Below are 14,648 nucleotides of genomic sequence, written 5' to 3' on the forward strand. Positions count from 1 at the left end.
CCTCACAGCTTGGGGACACAGTGTCACCTCACACCTGGGGACACACAGACACAGACAGTGTCACCTCACAGCTTGGGGACACACAGACACACGGACACAGTGTCACCTCACACCTAGGGACACACACACACAGTGTCACCTCACAGCTTGGGGACACACACACACACAGACAGTGTCACCTCACACCTGGGGACACACAGACACACAGACACAGTGTCACCTCACACCTGGGGACACACAGACACACAGACACAGTGTCACCTCACACCTGGGGACACACAGACACACACACACAGTGTCACCTCACACCTAGGGACACACACACACAGTGTCACCTCACAGCTTGGGGGGACACACACACAGTGTCACCTCACACCTGGGGACACACAGACAGTGTCACCTCACACCTGGGGACACACAGACACACAGAGTGTCACCTCACACCTGGGGACACACAGACACAGTGTCACCTCACAGCTTGGGGACACGGCTTGGGGACACACACACAATGTCACCTCACACCTGGTGTCACACACACAGTGTCACTACAGGATTACAGCAGCAGCACAGGATTTGGAAAACACAAAACCCAAAATTTTTTGTGCCGGCGCCCATCGGTGCCACCGAGGAGCCACCGAGGAGCCACCGAGGTGCCACCGAGGAGCCACCGCGCCGCGCTGTCCCGCCAGGTGGTGCTGCCGGCGCCGGGAATAAAGTCGGGAGAGGAAAAGCGGCCAAACGTGAGCGGGATGGGGCGGCTGGAGCGGGGAGAGAGCGCGTAGGGACCGGGCGGGGACAGCGGGGACCCGGCGGGGACAGCGGGGACAGCGGGGACCGGGCAGGGACAGCGGGGACCCGGCGGGGACAGCGGGGACCCGGCGGGGACAGCGGGGACCGGGCGGGGACAGCAGGGACCGGGCAGAGACCGGGCGGGGAGCGGGCAGCGATAACAAAGAGCCCGGGCTGCCCGCGGCGCTCGGGGACGCGCTCGGTCTGGGAGGACAAAGAAACCCAGGAAAAGGCTCGGGGGAGGCAGCGGCCTCGTCCCTGCGCGGGGAAGGGCGGGAGGGAACCGGGGAGCAGCGGCAGGAGAAGCGGCGGGGCAGAGCCGGGGGCCCGGGGAGCTCCGGGGCCGCTCCCGGTGAGCTCCCGGTGAGCTCCCGGTGCCGCTCCCGGTGAGCTCCGGTGCCGTTCCCCCTCCCGTTCCCTCTCCCGTTCCCTCTCCCGTTCCCTCTCCCGTTCCCTCTCCCGTTCCCTCTCCCGTTCCCTCTCCCGTTCCCCCTCCCGTTCCCCCTCCCGTTCCCTCTCCCGTTCCCTCTCCCGTTCCCTCTCCCGGTGCCGCCGCCGCCCTGCCCCGCTCAGCAGCAGCAGCAGCGAAGCTTCAAAGTGAAATTCCGGAGGAAATTTAAAGAGCATCCGGATCCGGAGAAAGACAGAAAGAAAGAGGAAGGGGGAGAAGGAGGAGGAGGAGGAGGAGGCGGCGGCGAGGGAGGATTCGCTGGACGCGGAGCCCGGCGGGGATGGGGTGAGCTCCGCGCCTCGGTCTCCTCGCTTTCGTTATTCGCGGCCGCTGCGCTGCGCTCCGGGCAGCGGAGAAAGGAATTAAAGGGTTAAACGGCCGAGTTTCGAGGATTATTTTTCTTTTTTTTTTTTTTTTTTTTTTCTTCCCCCGCGTTATGAGCTGGAAACTTGAGCTTTGCCTTTCATTTTTCGGGTAAGGAATCGGGGCGTCGGGAGTTCCGCAACTTCGCTCGGGGGAGGCTCCGGGGATGGGCGCGGGGTGAAATCCCGAGCCGCAGCGCTGCCGGAGCCTCCAAACTTTCCCGGGAGTTCCCGAAAGGAGAAGGATTTCCTCGGGATTGTTGTGCCTGGGGAAAATGGATCCCGCGGATTCGCGTTTGTGGCTGGATGGGAGCTGCCGGGAGCTCCCCGAGGGAGAATTCCCGAATCCCCCCGCAGGTTTTTCCAGCAGGGAATAATTCTGCGTGGACGTGGCGGTGGGGTTCGGGCATGGGAGCGGGAGCTCAGCCCGGGGTTTAATTCGGTTTATTTTCATTTAATTTAATTTACGTCGCAGTTCTGAGTCTCGGTCTCGCAACTTTGGGACCTGACGCGTTGTCCTGAGTTCTGTTGTGCAATCGGGGCTGTGGGTCTGGAGGGATCCTGTCCGGAAACCCCCTCCGCACGTGGGGTTTGCAATAAATAACTCCAAATTAGTTTTTATTCCGATAATTCGGAATTTTAAAAAAAAAAAAAATCCGGGGGGAGGGGTAATTTTTCCTTTTTTTTTTTCCAAATTTTCAGGGTTTTTTTTTTAAATGTAATTAATTTAATTTAATTTAAAATGTAATGTAATTTCAAATGTAATTTCAATTTTTTTTAATTTCAAATTTATTTCAAACTTAAATCCCCACCCCACCCCCGTTTGGACTACCTAGCTGAAACAAGCAGACATTTAATTTAATCCAATTTAATTTGTTTTTTCCCCCTTTTGTGCCGCCCAGATCAGGCCAGCAGCGGCGGGAGGGCAGAGGGGATGCCGGCCTGGCAGAATCCCCTCGGGGCCGGGGGAGTTGTCCCGGTCCAGGTTAAATCCCAGCGGCTCCGCTCTCCCCCCGCCCCGGTGCGAGGTGAAAATCCCCGGGGCCGGGAGAGGTTGAGCAGCTCGGGGCCGGGATCGCGCCCGGATCCGCGGCTGCCCGCGGGATTCCTCCGCAGCTCCCGGGAAGCGCTGCGATGGAGCCTCGGGCTGTCCCTGGCGCAGCCGGGCAGCAAAACCTGACTTTCCCACCCCGAAATTCCTCATTTCCATCTCGCTCCTGAAGCAGAGCCTTTGTTCAGCCAGACGTTTCCACCCCGCAAAAATCCTCATTTCTGTTCCACTCCCGAGATTAAAGCCTGGCTTTGGTGGTCCAGCAGCATTTCTGACTTAAAAAAAAAAAAAAAAAAGATATTAAAAAGCACCTCCAGGCAGCTGATTTTAGTCAATTCCATTTTTAAAGCAGAGGTTCTCCTCTCCACCCTCCATGGGAAAACTTCTCTGCAGTGTCCTGGCTGTAACATTCTGCTTTTCCAGGCTGAATTCTCCGTGGATTCATCTGTGTCCACGGAATTCAGGTATTGAAGGGGACAGCTGGAAATAACACCCTGATCCTGAGGGAAGCGAATTTGGGGTTCACCCAGCTGAGCCTTCACATTTCTGCTGGCATTGAAAATGATAAATATCGCTAGCTATAAATACTGCTAATTTTAAATATTTAGATTATAAACACCGTGAATTACAAATATTGTCATTGTAAATACAGTAAATGATAAATACGGTGAATTATAAATACAGGGAGGTGCTGATGGGCTGTCAAACGTAAACACAGGGAGGCGCAACTTGCTGGCTCCTAATTGGAGCAATTAAGAGTTTGTCCCAAATTAATTCAGCCGCTCTCACCTTCGCTGCCCTCTGCCACGCTCTGGCGCCTGTCCTTGTCACAGAGCCGTGCTCCTGGCAGGGACGGGGCCGAAACAGCGGGGAAAAGCTGGAAAAAACTTGGGAAAAATAGCAAAAAATGGGGCTGGGGGCTTTTCCCAGGGAAGGGAGCTGGAGAAATGTGCAGAGAGGGAAGGAGCTGAGGGTTGGCAGTTCCCTGACAGACAGACAGACAGACTGACAGACTGACAAACAGACACACTGACAGACAGACAGACAGACACACTGACAGACTGACAGAGAGCAGCTCCGCAAGCTGCCGAGGGGAGATAAAAGGGAGAGCAAACAGACAGCCCTGGAGGAGTTGTTGTTGTTGTTGTTGTTGTTGTTGTTGTTGTTGGGCTCTCAGGCTCTCTCCGTGCTCCAGTTCTGCGTTTAGCAAAGCTGGGCTTTGTCTGAGCCCCCCTGGCCGAGCTCTCCCTTAGGCCCGGCCTGGCCGGTGCTGATGAGCTGGGGTTTGGTTTGGTTTGGTTTGGTTCGGTTTGGTTTGGTTTAGTTCGGTTTGGTTCGGTTCAGTTTGGTTCGGTTTGGTTTGGTTTGGTTTTCTGGGGGCTCCGCACTCAGGGAGAGGAGGGGGAGCCCCAGGCAGGGCTCAGCTGGGTCAGCGAGGCTGGGCCGGGGCTGAGACTCGTCCCTGTGCCGTGCTCACGCCCGTCCCTGTGCCCTGCTCACACCCGTCCCTGTGCCGTGCTCACACCCGTCCCTGTGCCCTGCTCACACCCGTCCCTGTGCCCTGCTCACACCCGTCCCTGTCCCCTGCTCACACCCGTCCCTGTCCCCTGCTCACACCCGTCCCTGTGCCCTGCTCACACCCATCCCTGTGCCGTGCTCACACCTGTCCCTGTGCTGTACCTGGGTTATTTATCATTTATCATTTATCATTTATCATTTATCAGCAGACCCCGCTCTGGCAGGGCAGAGCCCACCCTGGGCCAGGACCCCTGTGTGTGTGACCCTGTGTGTGACACCGTGTGTGTGACCCTGTGTGTGACACCGTGTGTGTGTCCCTGTGTGTGACACTGTGTGTGTGACCCTGTGTGTGTGTGTCCCTGTGTGTGACACCGTGTGTGACACCGTGTGTGTGACCCTGTGTGTTACTCTGTGTGTGACACCGTGTGTGTGACCCTGTGTGTGACACCGTGTGTGTGATCCCTGTGTGTGATCCCTGTGTGTGACACCGTGTGTGTGATCCCTGTGTGTGACACCGTGTGTGACACCGTGTGTGTGATCCCTGTGTGTGTGACACCGTGTGTGTGATCCCTGTGTGTGTGACACCGTGTGTGACTCCGTGTGTGTGACACCATGTGACACTAGTGTGTGACCCCGTGTGACCGGGCTCGGTCCCGGCCGGGCTCTGGCGCGTCTCCGCTGCCCCACGGGCAGAGCCGGTGCCGTTGGCGCCGCTGTTGGTGCCGTTGGTGCCGTTGTTGGTGCCGTTGGTGCCGCTGTTGGTGTCATTGGTGCCGCTGTTGGTGCCATCTGTCCCTGCCTGGCACCGGGAGCTGTCCCCAGGCTCCTGGCCCTGTGTCACCGTGTCCCCACCTGCCCTGCTCCGAGCGGCCCCGCTCCCAGCTTGGCACCAGCCCAGCCCATTTAGGATTTTGGGATGGGCTGGAGCACAGGGATGGGGCTGGATGGACAGGGACACAGCTCCATGGACAGAGAGGGACACAGGGACAGGGATCTGGATGGACAGGACACAGGGACAGGAATCATGGATGGACAGGACACAGGGATGGGCTGGATGGACAGGGATGGGATCATGGATGGACAGGGACACAGGAACAGGATCTGGATACAGCCCCATGGATGGACAGGGACACAGGGATTGGGTCTGGATGGACAGGATGGGATCATGGATGGACAGGGACACAGGAACAGGATCTGGATACAGCCCCATGGATGGACAGGGACACAGGGACAGGATCTGGATACAGCCCCATGGATGGACAGGGACACAGGGCCGGGATCCTGGACAGACAGGAGCCCAGGAACAGCTGCTGTGCCCAAGGAGCCATCTCCAGGGAGGGTTTTCCGTCGGGCAGCAGCATCACGAGGACCGGGAACGCCGGAGCCGCCCGTGGCCTTCTCCCAGCAGCCGGCGCCCGCTGCCAGGGGCATTTGCTGCAGCTGCTGGGCTCAGCCCGTCACCCCCAGCACGGGGGGTAAAACCTCGCCCAGCCAGGAGGAGTCTGCGCAGAGCAGAAGCTCCCCGAGCGTTCGGGGCGGACCCCAAAGGGGCCCGGGGTGTGGGGGATAACAGCCGGACTTTTCCATCGCCAGGGAATGAATCCCTGCGGAGGCAGCGCCGGGAAGGAGCCTGGGAGCAGCTGAGGGAGCCCCGAGGAGGAGCTGGCGTGGAGGGGACACCCCACTAACTGCCCGGGCCTGGGGCCTCCCGTCCCCACTAACCAATGTCAACGCCTCGGTAAAGTCCTGCCTTCCTTCTCCCCGGGAGGAGCCCAGCATCCGCGCCTTTAGGGGCAGAAAGTTCCCCTCTTCCAAAACGCGTGGAAGATCCGTCGGGATCCACGTGAAAAGCGAGCCTGGGAAATTTGAATCTCACTCCAAAAAAAAAAAAAAAAAAAATCCCAGGCAGGGAGGATGCGGAGAGAGGCTGGAGCTGCCAGGAGAAACCTGAGCCAGGGCTGGCACCTGGGAACGGGCTGGGAGGTGGGAAGGGAATCAAATATTCCCCGCTGGGTTTTGGGGCTGGCTTTGGGAAGCGCCAGGTGCGTGTGGATGGGTGGGAACGGCTGCTCAGGGCACGGGGAGGGAGCTCCAGGGGCCTGGATTTTGGGGAGCTCCAGGGGCCTGGATTTTGGGGAGCTCCAGGGGCCTGGATTTTTGGGGAGCCCCAGGAGCCTGGATTTTTGGGAGCCCCAGGAGCCTGGATTTTTGGGGAGCCCCAGGGGCCTGGATTTTTGGGAGCCCCAGGGGCCTGGATTTTGGGGAGCCCCAGGAGCCTGGATTTTTGGGGAGCCCCAGGAAGGAGGATTGTGGCTGCGCCTTGCAGCTGCCAGCGGGGGAAAATCTCATGGGATTTCACCGGCGCTGAGCGTGGATAATGAGGGTCAGAGGAATCCCCCGAGCCCGGCTGCAGCTGGGCTGTTGTGTCATGGAAAACATTCCTCCCTCCCCGGGAGCGCTCCGGTTACATCCTGAGCCCAGCTGGCGTATTCCTGCCTCCCAAATCCCGCTGGGCTCGGGGCTGGCCGGCAGCAGCTGCGCGTTTGGGAGGTGCAGAGTGTCCCTGGGCTCCTGGGGGGCTGCTTCAGTCCTGGGATGTGCAGGATGTGCTTCCAGGCGTGAGTCAGGGCAGGAAGAGCTGTGCTGAGGGGAGGGAGCCATTTGTGCTCAGTTCCTGCATCCATCCCTGTGTCCATCCATCCATCATCCATCCCTGTGTCCATCCATCCATGGATCCACCCATCATCCATCCATGGATCCACCCATCATCCATCCCTGTGTCCATCCCTCCATGGATCCATCCCTGTGTCCATCCATCCATGGATCCAGCCATCATCCATCCATGGATCCACCCATCATCCATCCCTGTGTCCATCCATCATCCATCCATGGATCCCTCCCTCCATCCATCCCTGTGTCCATCCCTGTGTCCATCCCTCCATGGATCCATCCCTGTGTCCATCCCTCCCTCCATCCATCCCTGTGTCCATCCCTCCCTCCATCCATCCCTCCCTCCATCCCTCCCTCCATCCATCCCTGTGTCCATCCCTGTGTCCATCCCTCCCTCCATCCATCCCTGTGTCCATCCCTCCCTCCATCCATCCCTGCCCCAGTGCCTGTGCTGTGAGGAACCCTCAGCTCTGCCCCCAAAAATGAGATTTCTGTGCCCAAATTTTTTTTTTTTTTTTTTTTTTTTTTTTTTTTCCTGGGCTGAGGTTCCCTCTGGTTTTGTGCCAGGGGCGTTTTCCAAGCCCAGGGTGGGTGTGGAGCCGGAGCTGCTGTCACCTCACGGGGATGGTGGGGACAAAAGGGAGGCACAACCAAAGGCTCCTCCTTTGCTCAGGCATCAGTGAGAGATGATTCCAGCCTCTCCCTCTAAACCTGGGATTTAGAGGAGTGCCAGGGACGTGGAGAGCTCGGGGAGGGAAACCCCAGAACTCATGGGAAAACGAGGAATGCCGGAGGGGGGTGTGAGGTGACAGCAGCAGGGACGGTGACAGAGCCTCAGCGGGCGCTGGTGGGATTTGGGAGCGGCAGGAGAAGAATCCAGGATCAAGGGGAGCGAGTGTGGAGGGAAATTCCCGCATTTCCCCTTCCCTCAGCTGCCCTCACACCCTGCTTTCCTTCAGGGAGCAGCCAATCTTCAGCACCAGGGCCCACGTTTTTCCAGATCGACCCTGCCACCAAGAGGAACTGGATCCCGGCCAGCAAACACGCCCTGACCGTCTCCTACTTCTACGATGCCACCCGCAACGTCTACAGGATCATCAGCGTGGGGGGCACCAAGGTGGGGCACGGGGCCCCTGGCACTGCGCAGCGGCCCCTCCCCAAAAAACAGCTGTTCCCCAAAAAAACCCAGCTGTGCTCCCCAAAAAACACAGCTGTTCCCAAAAACACAGCTGTTCCCCAAAAAAACACAGCTGTTCTCCCCAAAAAACCCAGCTGTTCCCCAAAAATCCAGCTGTTCTCTCAAAAAAACCCAGCTGTTGTCCCCAAAAAACACAGCTGTTCCCCACAAAAACAGCTTATTCTGATTCCCTGATTCCCTGATACTTTAATTCCCTGACTGAGTCTCTGATTCCCTGATTGATTCTTTGATTCTCTGATTCCCTGATTAATTCCCTGATTGAGTCCCTGATTGATTCCCTGATTGATTCTTTGATTCTCTGATTCCCCGGTTCTCTAATTTTTTGATTCCATGATTAATTCCCTGATTGATTCCCTGCTTGATTGATTAATTCCTTGATTGATTGATTGATTCCCTGACTGATTGATTGATTCCCTGATTGATTCCCTGATTGATTCTTTGATTCTCTGATTCCCCGGTTCTCTAATTTTCTGATTCCATGATTAATTCCCTGATTGATTCCCTGATTCCCTGCTTGATTGATTGATTCCCTGACTGATTGATTGATTCCCTGATTAATTCCCTGATTGATTAATTGACTCCCTGACTGATCCCTGCCCCCCAGCTCCATCCCCCCGGGCCAGCAGCGTTCCCTGACCTCTCGCCCCCCTCTCCTCTCCTCAGGCCATCATCAACAGCACCATCACCCCCAACATGACCTTCACCAAGACGTCCCAGAAGTTCGGGCAGTGGGCCGACAGCAGAGCCAACACCGTCTACGGGCTGGGCTTCGGCTCGGAGCAGCACCTGTCCCAGGTGAGGCTGCAGGGGAGCCCAGCCCTCGTGGGGAGCGCCCCAGATAAAATCTGAAATCTTCTGAGGCTTCGCAGCCGCTGGGTATCGGCAGAGCTCCTGAACGCTCTGGTCCTGCCCTTTAGGGGTTGTGGTTACCCGTGATCATCGTTTCTCCAGACCTCACCTGTGGAAAGCTCTGGGCGTTCCTCTGGAGAAAACCCTCAGGGAGCTGCTGGAACCGGGTTAAGACGGAATTCCGGGTGCTAAAAGCAGCTTTGAGCACCGCAAAAGGGAGCTGAGGCTGCAGGTCCTGATTCTGCCCTGAACCCGCAGCCCTGGGTGCCAGATTCGGGGGTTATTCCCTGAATTTTGTTATTTGAGAGAAATCAAACATTTTAAATGAAGCTGCTGTTTCTGCCTGAACCCGCAGCCCTGGGTGCCAGATTCAGGGGTTATTCCCTGAATTTTGTTATTTGAGAGAAGTCAAACATTTTAGATGAAGCTGCTGCTTCTGCCCTGAACCCGCAGCCCTGGGTGCCAGATTCGGGGGTTATTCCCTGAATTCTGTTATTTGAGAGAAATCAAACATTTTAAATGAAGCTGCTGTGTTTCTGCCTGAACCCGCAGCCCTGGGTGCCAGATTCGGGGGTTATTCCCTGAATTTTCTTGCCTGAGAGAAATCCAGAAGCATTTTAGACGAAGCTGCAGGCAGCGGAGGGGCGCGGGCAGCGTGGGCTCTGCTCGTCCCACGGCTCAGCTCGGCCCCACCGTGACCTTCCCCTTCCCCTCCAGTTTGCAGAGAAATTCCAGGAGGTGAAGGAAGCGGCTCGTTTGGCCAGGGAGAAGTCCCAGGATAAAACAGAGCTGACCAACCCTGCCCTGAGCATCACATCCCACCAGGTAACGCCTGCGGGCAGCGATGGGGAGCAGGGGCGGGAAGGGGGAGGACAAAGGGAAAACCCCGCTCCTGGTGGAGCTCTGCTCCTGCTCTCGCCCCGGTCCCTCCCCGAGCTCCAAGGACGGTGCTTTGGGTGCCAGCAGCGGCCCCGAGGTCACACAAAGTTAATGAATTCATTAGTGACACAGGGGACGCAGTGGCACAGGGGAAGCGGTGGCACAGGGGACACGGTGACACAGGGGACGCAGTGGCACAGGGGATGTGGTGGCACAGGGGATGCGGTGGCACAGGGACGCGCTGTCCCTGCGCCGGGCACGGAGCGTGGATGATCCTGCCCAGGGACACGGGAGGCTGCTGCTTGGTGGGAAAATGGAGAAGGAGCTGATGGCACGGCTGGGGCAGGCTGAGGAAGGTCAGAGCGTTCCAGGCCGTGCCATCGTGCCAAAGGTCGTCCCGCAGAGTCCCCACGTCCCCAGCAGCAGCCCTGACACGATGTGTCCTGTCCATAAATCACCTTCAGAAATCATCCTGTCCATAAATCACCTTCAGAGATCATCCTGTTCAGAAATCATCCTGTTCATAAACCATCTTCAGAAATCATCCTGTTCAAAATCACCTTCAGAAATCATCCTGTTCATAAATCAATCCCCTTCAGAAACCATCCTGTCCATAAATCCCCTTCAGAGATCATCCTGTTCAAAAATCATCCTGTTCAGAAATCATCCTGTTCAGAGATCATCCCCTTCAGAATTCATCCTGTCCATAAATCACCTTCAGAGATCATCCTGTTCAGAATTCATCCTGTTCAGAATTCATCCTGTCCATAACCCATCCAAACACGGAGCTGTTCCATTTTTGCCCCTGGGCTGCTCTGACACAGCTGTGTGACCGTGCTGGTCACTTCTTACCCTGGGCCTGCGCTCTCTTCCCTCCAGCAATGTTATTTTGCGTTTATTTTTTGTCTGGGACTCAGTTAACTTTGCACGAGGTGATGCTGCTGAGCTTTAAGCTGGGGAGGTGGCACCGGGCTGGGGAGGTGGCACTGGCCTGGGGAGGTGGCACCGGCCTGGGGAGGTGACACCGGGCTGGGGAGGTGACACCGGGCTGGGGAGGTGGCACCGGGCTGGGGAGGTGGCACCGGGCTGGGGAGGTGGCACCAGCCTGGGAAGGTGACACCCGGCTCAGGGACCCGGCCCGAGGCTCTGCTCATCCAGGCTCGGCTCAGCAGAGCTGGAGCCGAAGCCTGCTCCCGTTCCAGCCCCTGTCCCAGTGGGACACGGCAGCGATGGTGACAGTGATGGTGACAGTGATGGTGACAGTGATGGTGGCAGTGGTGGTGGCAGTGCCACACGCGGTGTCCCCGGCTCCTGCCCTCCCCACCACCCCCTCTGCCCCTGGCCCAGCTGCTGCCTGCCAGGCTGAGCCTCAGCACAGCCCCAGACACGAGTTCTTCCCTGAATTATTGATGGGGAGGCTGCCGGGAGCCGAGCGCCGAGCGGAGCTGTCTCCTGGAATTAAATCAGCCCTCCCTGGCTCTGCTGCCTCTGCGCTACTTTCCTCACGCTCCCCCTTCTCCGGGCTGGGGAATTCCCGGAATAGCAGCTCTTCCCTGTCCTCTGGCACCTTTTAGGGCCGGTCCCTGTCCCATTTAGCAGCGCCAGGGCCGGGCCGTGTCCCTGTGGAGAACGGAAGAGGAACAAGAGCGGAGCTTCTTCCACTCTCGGCAGTTTCACGGCGAAAGAGGAGACTCCTGCTCCTTCCCCGCTCCTTCCTGCAGCGTGCAGGAGCGTGGGGCTGCAGGGACAGAGGCTGTTCCTTCTCCCACACCTTTGGGAATTGGGTGCCACCGTCCCCCGAGCAGCGACAGAGCTGCTCCTGCCCAGGATGTCACCCGGTGTCCGAATTCCAGCTCAGCTGAGCCCTGGCAGCTCTGTGCTTGGAGCTGAACCCTTCCCACTGCTGGAGAAACAGCACGAAAATCCCCTCGGGAATTCGGCAAACCCCTGGGAAAGCCGCTCGGGGCAGCTGAGGCCACGGAACTCGTGTGGCCGGCGGTGACAGCAGTGGCGTTCCCAGGGGAGCCGAGGGCCAGAGAATTCCGTGTCCGGGCAGGAGGGAGGGATGGCTGGGAGCTGTGAGGCCACTGCCCTGGGATCTGCTGTCACCTGCCCTGGGATGTGCTGTCACCTGCCCTGGGATCTGCTGTCACCTGCCCCAGGATCTGCTGTCACCTGCCCTGGGATCTGCTGTCACCTGCCCTGGGATCTGTCGCCTCCTGCCCTGGGATCACTGCCCCAGCCCAGTGCGGGACAGGGACAAGGACAAGGACAGGCACAGGGACAGGGATAGGGACAGGCACAGGGACAAGGACAGGGACAAGGACAGGCACAGGGACAGGCACAGGGACAGTGTCAGGAACAGGCACAGGCACAGGGACAAGGGCAGGCACAGGGACAGGGTCAGGCACAGGGACAGGGACAGGCACAGGGACAAGGACAGGCACAGTCACAGGGACAAGGACAGGCACAGGGACAGGCACAGGGACAAGGACAGGCACAGGGACAAGGAGAAGGACAGGCACAGGGACACGGGCAGGGTCAGGGAGGCCGTGGCACTGCTGGAAGAGCCAACCCCCAGAGCTCCCTGTCCAGAAGCCAACCCCCAGAGCCACCCGGGTTTTATTGTTTCTGGTGGTCGCTGTCCCCTCTTTGTCCCCTCTGTCCCCAGGCCAGGACTGACCCCGTGCAGCCAGGCTGGCGTTGTGGCCCCCAGGCCAGTGCAGGCCTGGCTGCTGGTGCTGAGCACCCCTCCTTCAACCCCAGGTGCTCCCCAGCCCCATCATCAGCTCCAATGGTCCGGGAGAGGATAAACTGTTCCGGAGCCAGAGCGCTGACGTGGAGATCACCACGGAGAAGGAGAGGCTGAAGAAGATGCTCTCGGAGGGGTGAGGCTGCTCTGACTCCCTGACTCTCTCCTCTGGCAGGGTTTGGTGCCACCCCAAATAATTCCCACCAGTTCTGCTCTTCTAATTCTTGAGTCACCCCCCCGTGTCAAACCCTCCTCTGGATCCACTTCCCCCTTTTCCCGGAGTTATTCCAGCTTGGGAATCCGCTGCTCAGGCGGCGTGGGAAGGGAGGATGCTCTGTGCCTGCGCCGACGCCGGCTCTCTCCGGATCAGTAGTTTGTGATAGCGGGAGATGTTCACACTTCCCCAGCTGGCGCTTGTGTCAATTCCCCGGTGAGCCCAGCAAAGTCCCTGCTGCTTCCTCTCTTTGTCTCCTCAAAAGGCTCCAGCTGGATTCTGCCCCGCGGCTCCTGCCGAGCTCCCAGCTGAACACTTGGAGTGTTTAAAATCAAAAGCCGAGTGTCCTTTGCTACCTTCTCCCGAGCCCGGGCTTTATTCAAAGCAAACTCTGCTCCCGTGTGGATTTTTGGGACGGGTTCGCAGTCCCACGCTGCAGAGTCCCTTCGGAGCACCTGGGTGTTCCCCACCCCGTTGACCCCAGCGTGGTTTGTGCAGCTTCAGGACAGAAAACCAAACATCATCCAGGGATAAGGGCAGAGGGGGGAGGTCCAGCACCGGAGGAAGCGTTGAAATTTGGGAAGTTGAGGAGAGGAGACAAAGGAACCCTTCACGATTCAATGTGAACCCAGCAAAAGCCTGGATAAACATAAACACTGTTTATATTATATATTTATAATGCACATTTCCTCCTTATCTCGGTTCACACAGTCACACACGCTGTTTGATCAGCAGCTTCGCTTTGTCCGCGCGTCCCTTGGCTGGTGGCTCTGCTCTGCCCACGAGGCAGAGCAGAGTTTTTCTCTTCTCTCAACCTCACTGGTTCGATGCCAGGAGCGTCGCTTCACTGGGGCTGACATCCTTATGTCTGTCAGCAGCTTTTCTGCTTCCTCTTTCTTCTGGCAGCATCAGCTCTCTGATTCACGAGGACGACCTCGTTCTTTGGTTGCAGGAGATGAGGCTGCCTGGTTTCTTGTTTTTCTGTAACTATGACCCCGTATTTCGTTATTTCCGTGTTGGGACTCAGCTGTTTATCAGCTCTTATCAATGTTACAGCCTCACGGCCCGGGAGTTCTTCAGCGCTCTAATTAACAAGGTGTAAAATGGATGCCTCTCTAGCTCTACGAGGTCTTTTCAAGGACAAGTCATCCAATTAAGAGATGGCACCTAAATTATTTTTACTTTTAACCCAATAACCAACCACCCGCAGTGCGGATTTTTCTACCCCAATACAAGAAACCGCCCAAATCCATGAAGACAAAGGTTGAAAGAGAAGGACTCAGCCCCTGCCCTAAATCCTCCATGATGCTTTACATATATTACTATGTAAAATAGCAAAATTATTACCCTAAAACCTTAAATCCCAAATTTTCTACCCTGTGATGTCACACACTCCTATCCAAACCGCACCCCCACAATCCCAGCGCTGTCACCCAAATCTGGGAGCTTTTTCCACGGCCCCCAGGTGGAATGCAGAGTTTGCTTGGGGGGGGGGGGTTAGTGTCTGTTAGAGCAGAAAGCCTGAAACTCTCGGCAGCCAGATTCCAGAAGCTCTCCTGCTCTCTCCTGCTCTCTCCTGCCTCTCTCCTGCTCTCTCCTGCCCCTCTCCTGAATCTCCTGCCCCTCTCCTGCTCTCTCCTGCTCTCTCCTGCTCTCTCCTGCCCCTCTCCTGCTGCCCCTCTCCTGCCCCTCTCCTGCTCTCTCCCCTCGCTCTCTTGCTCTCCTCTCTCCTGCTCTCCTCCTCTCTCCTGCTCTCTCCTGCTCTCTCCTGCCCCTCTCCTGCTCTCTCCTGCCTCTCTCCTGCCCCTCTCCTGCTCTCTCCTGCCCCTCTCCTGCCCCTGCTCTCTCCTGCCTCTCTCCTGCTTCTCTTCCTGCCCCTCTCCTCTCCTGCCCCTCTCCTGCCCCTCTCCTGCTC

General features: G+C 57.7%; 1 protein-coding gene across 1 annotated transcript; it reads left to right on the plus strand.

Annotated features, from left to right (window-relative positions):
• Positions 1 to 508: 508 nt before the first annotated feature.
• Positions 509 to 12,674, plus strand: LOC120748358 (homer protein homolog 3-like). The gene is made up of 5 exons (XM_058419180.1): positions 509 to 778; positions 7,842 to 7,958; positions 8,703 to 8,834; positions 9,606 to 9,713; positions 12,534 to 12,674. The coding sequence occupies exons 1-5, from the start codon at positions 509 to 511 to the stop codon at positions 12,657 to 12,659; spliced, it is 753 nt and encodes a 250-aa protein (XP_058275163.1). The 3' UTR covers positions 12,660 to 12,674.
• The last annotated feature ends 1,974 nt before the right edge of the window (positions 12,675 to 14,648 follow it).

This window comes from Hirundo rustica, unplaced genomic scaffold (assembly GCF_015227805.2).
Source record: "Hirundo rustica isolate bHirRus1 unplaced genomic scaffold, bHirRus1.pri.v3 unplaced_BUSCO_420085at7742, whole genome shotgun sequence".
Classification (NCBI taxonomy): domain Eukaryota; kingdom Metazoa; phylum Chordata; class Aves; order Passeriformes; family Hirundinidae; genus Hirundo; species Hirundo rustica.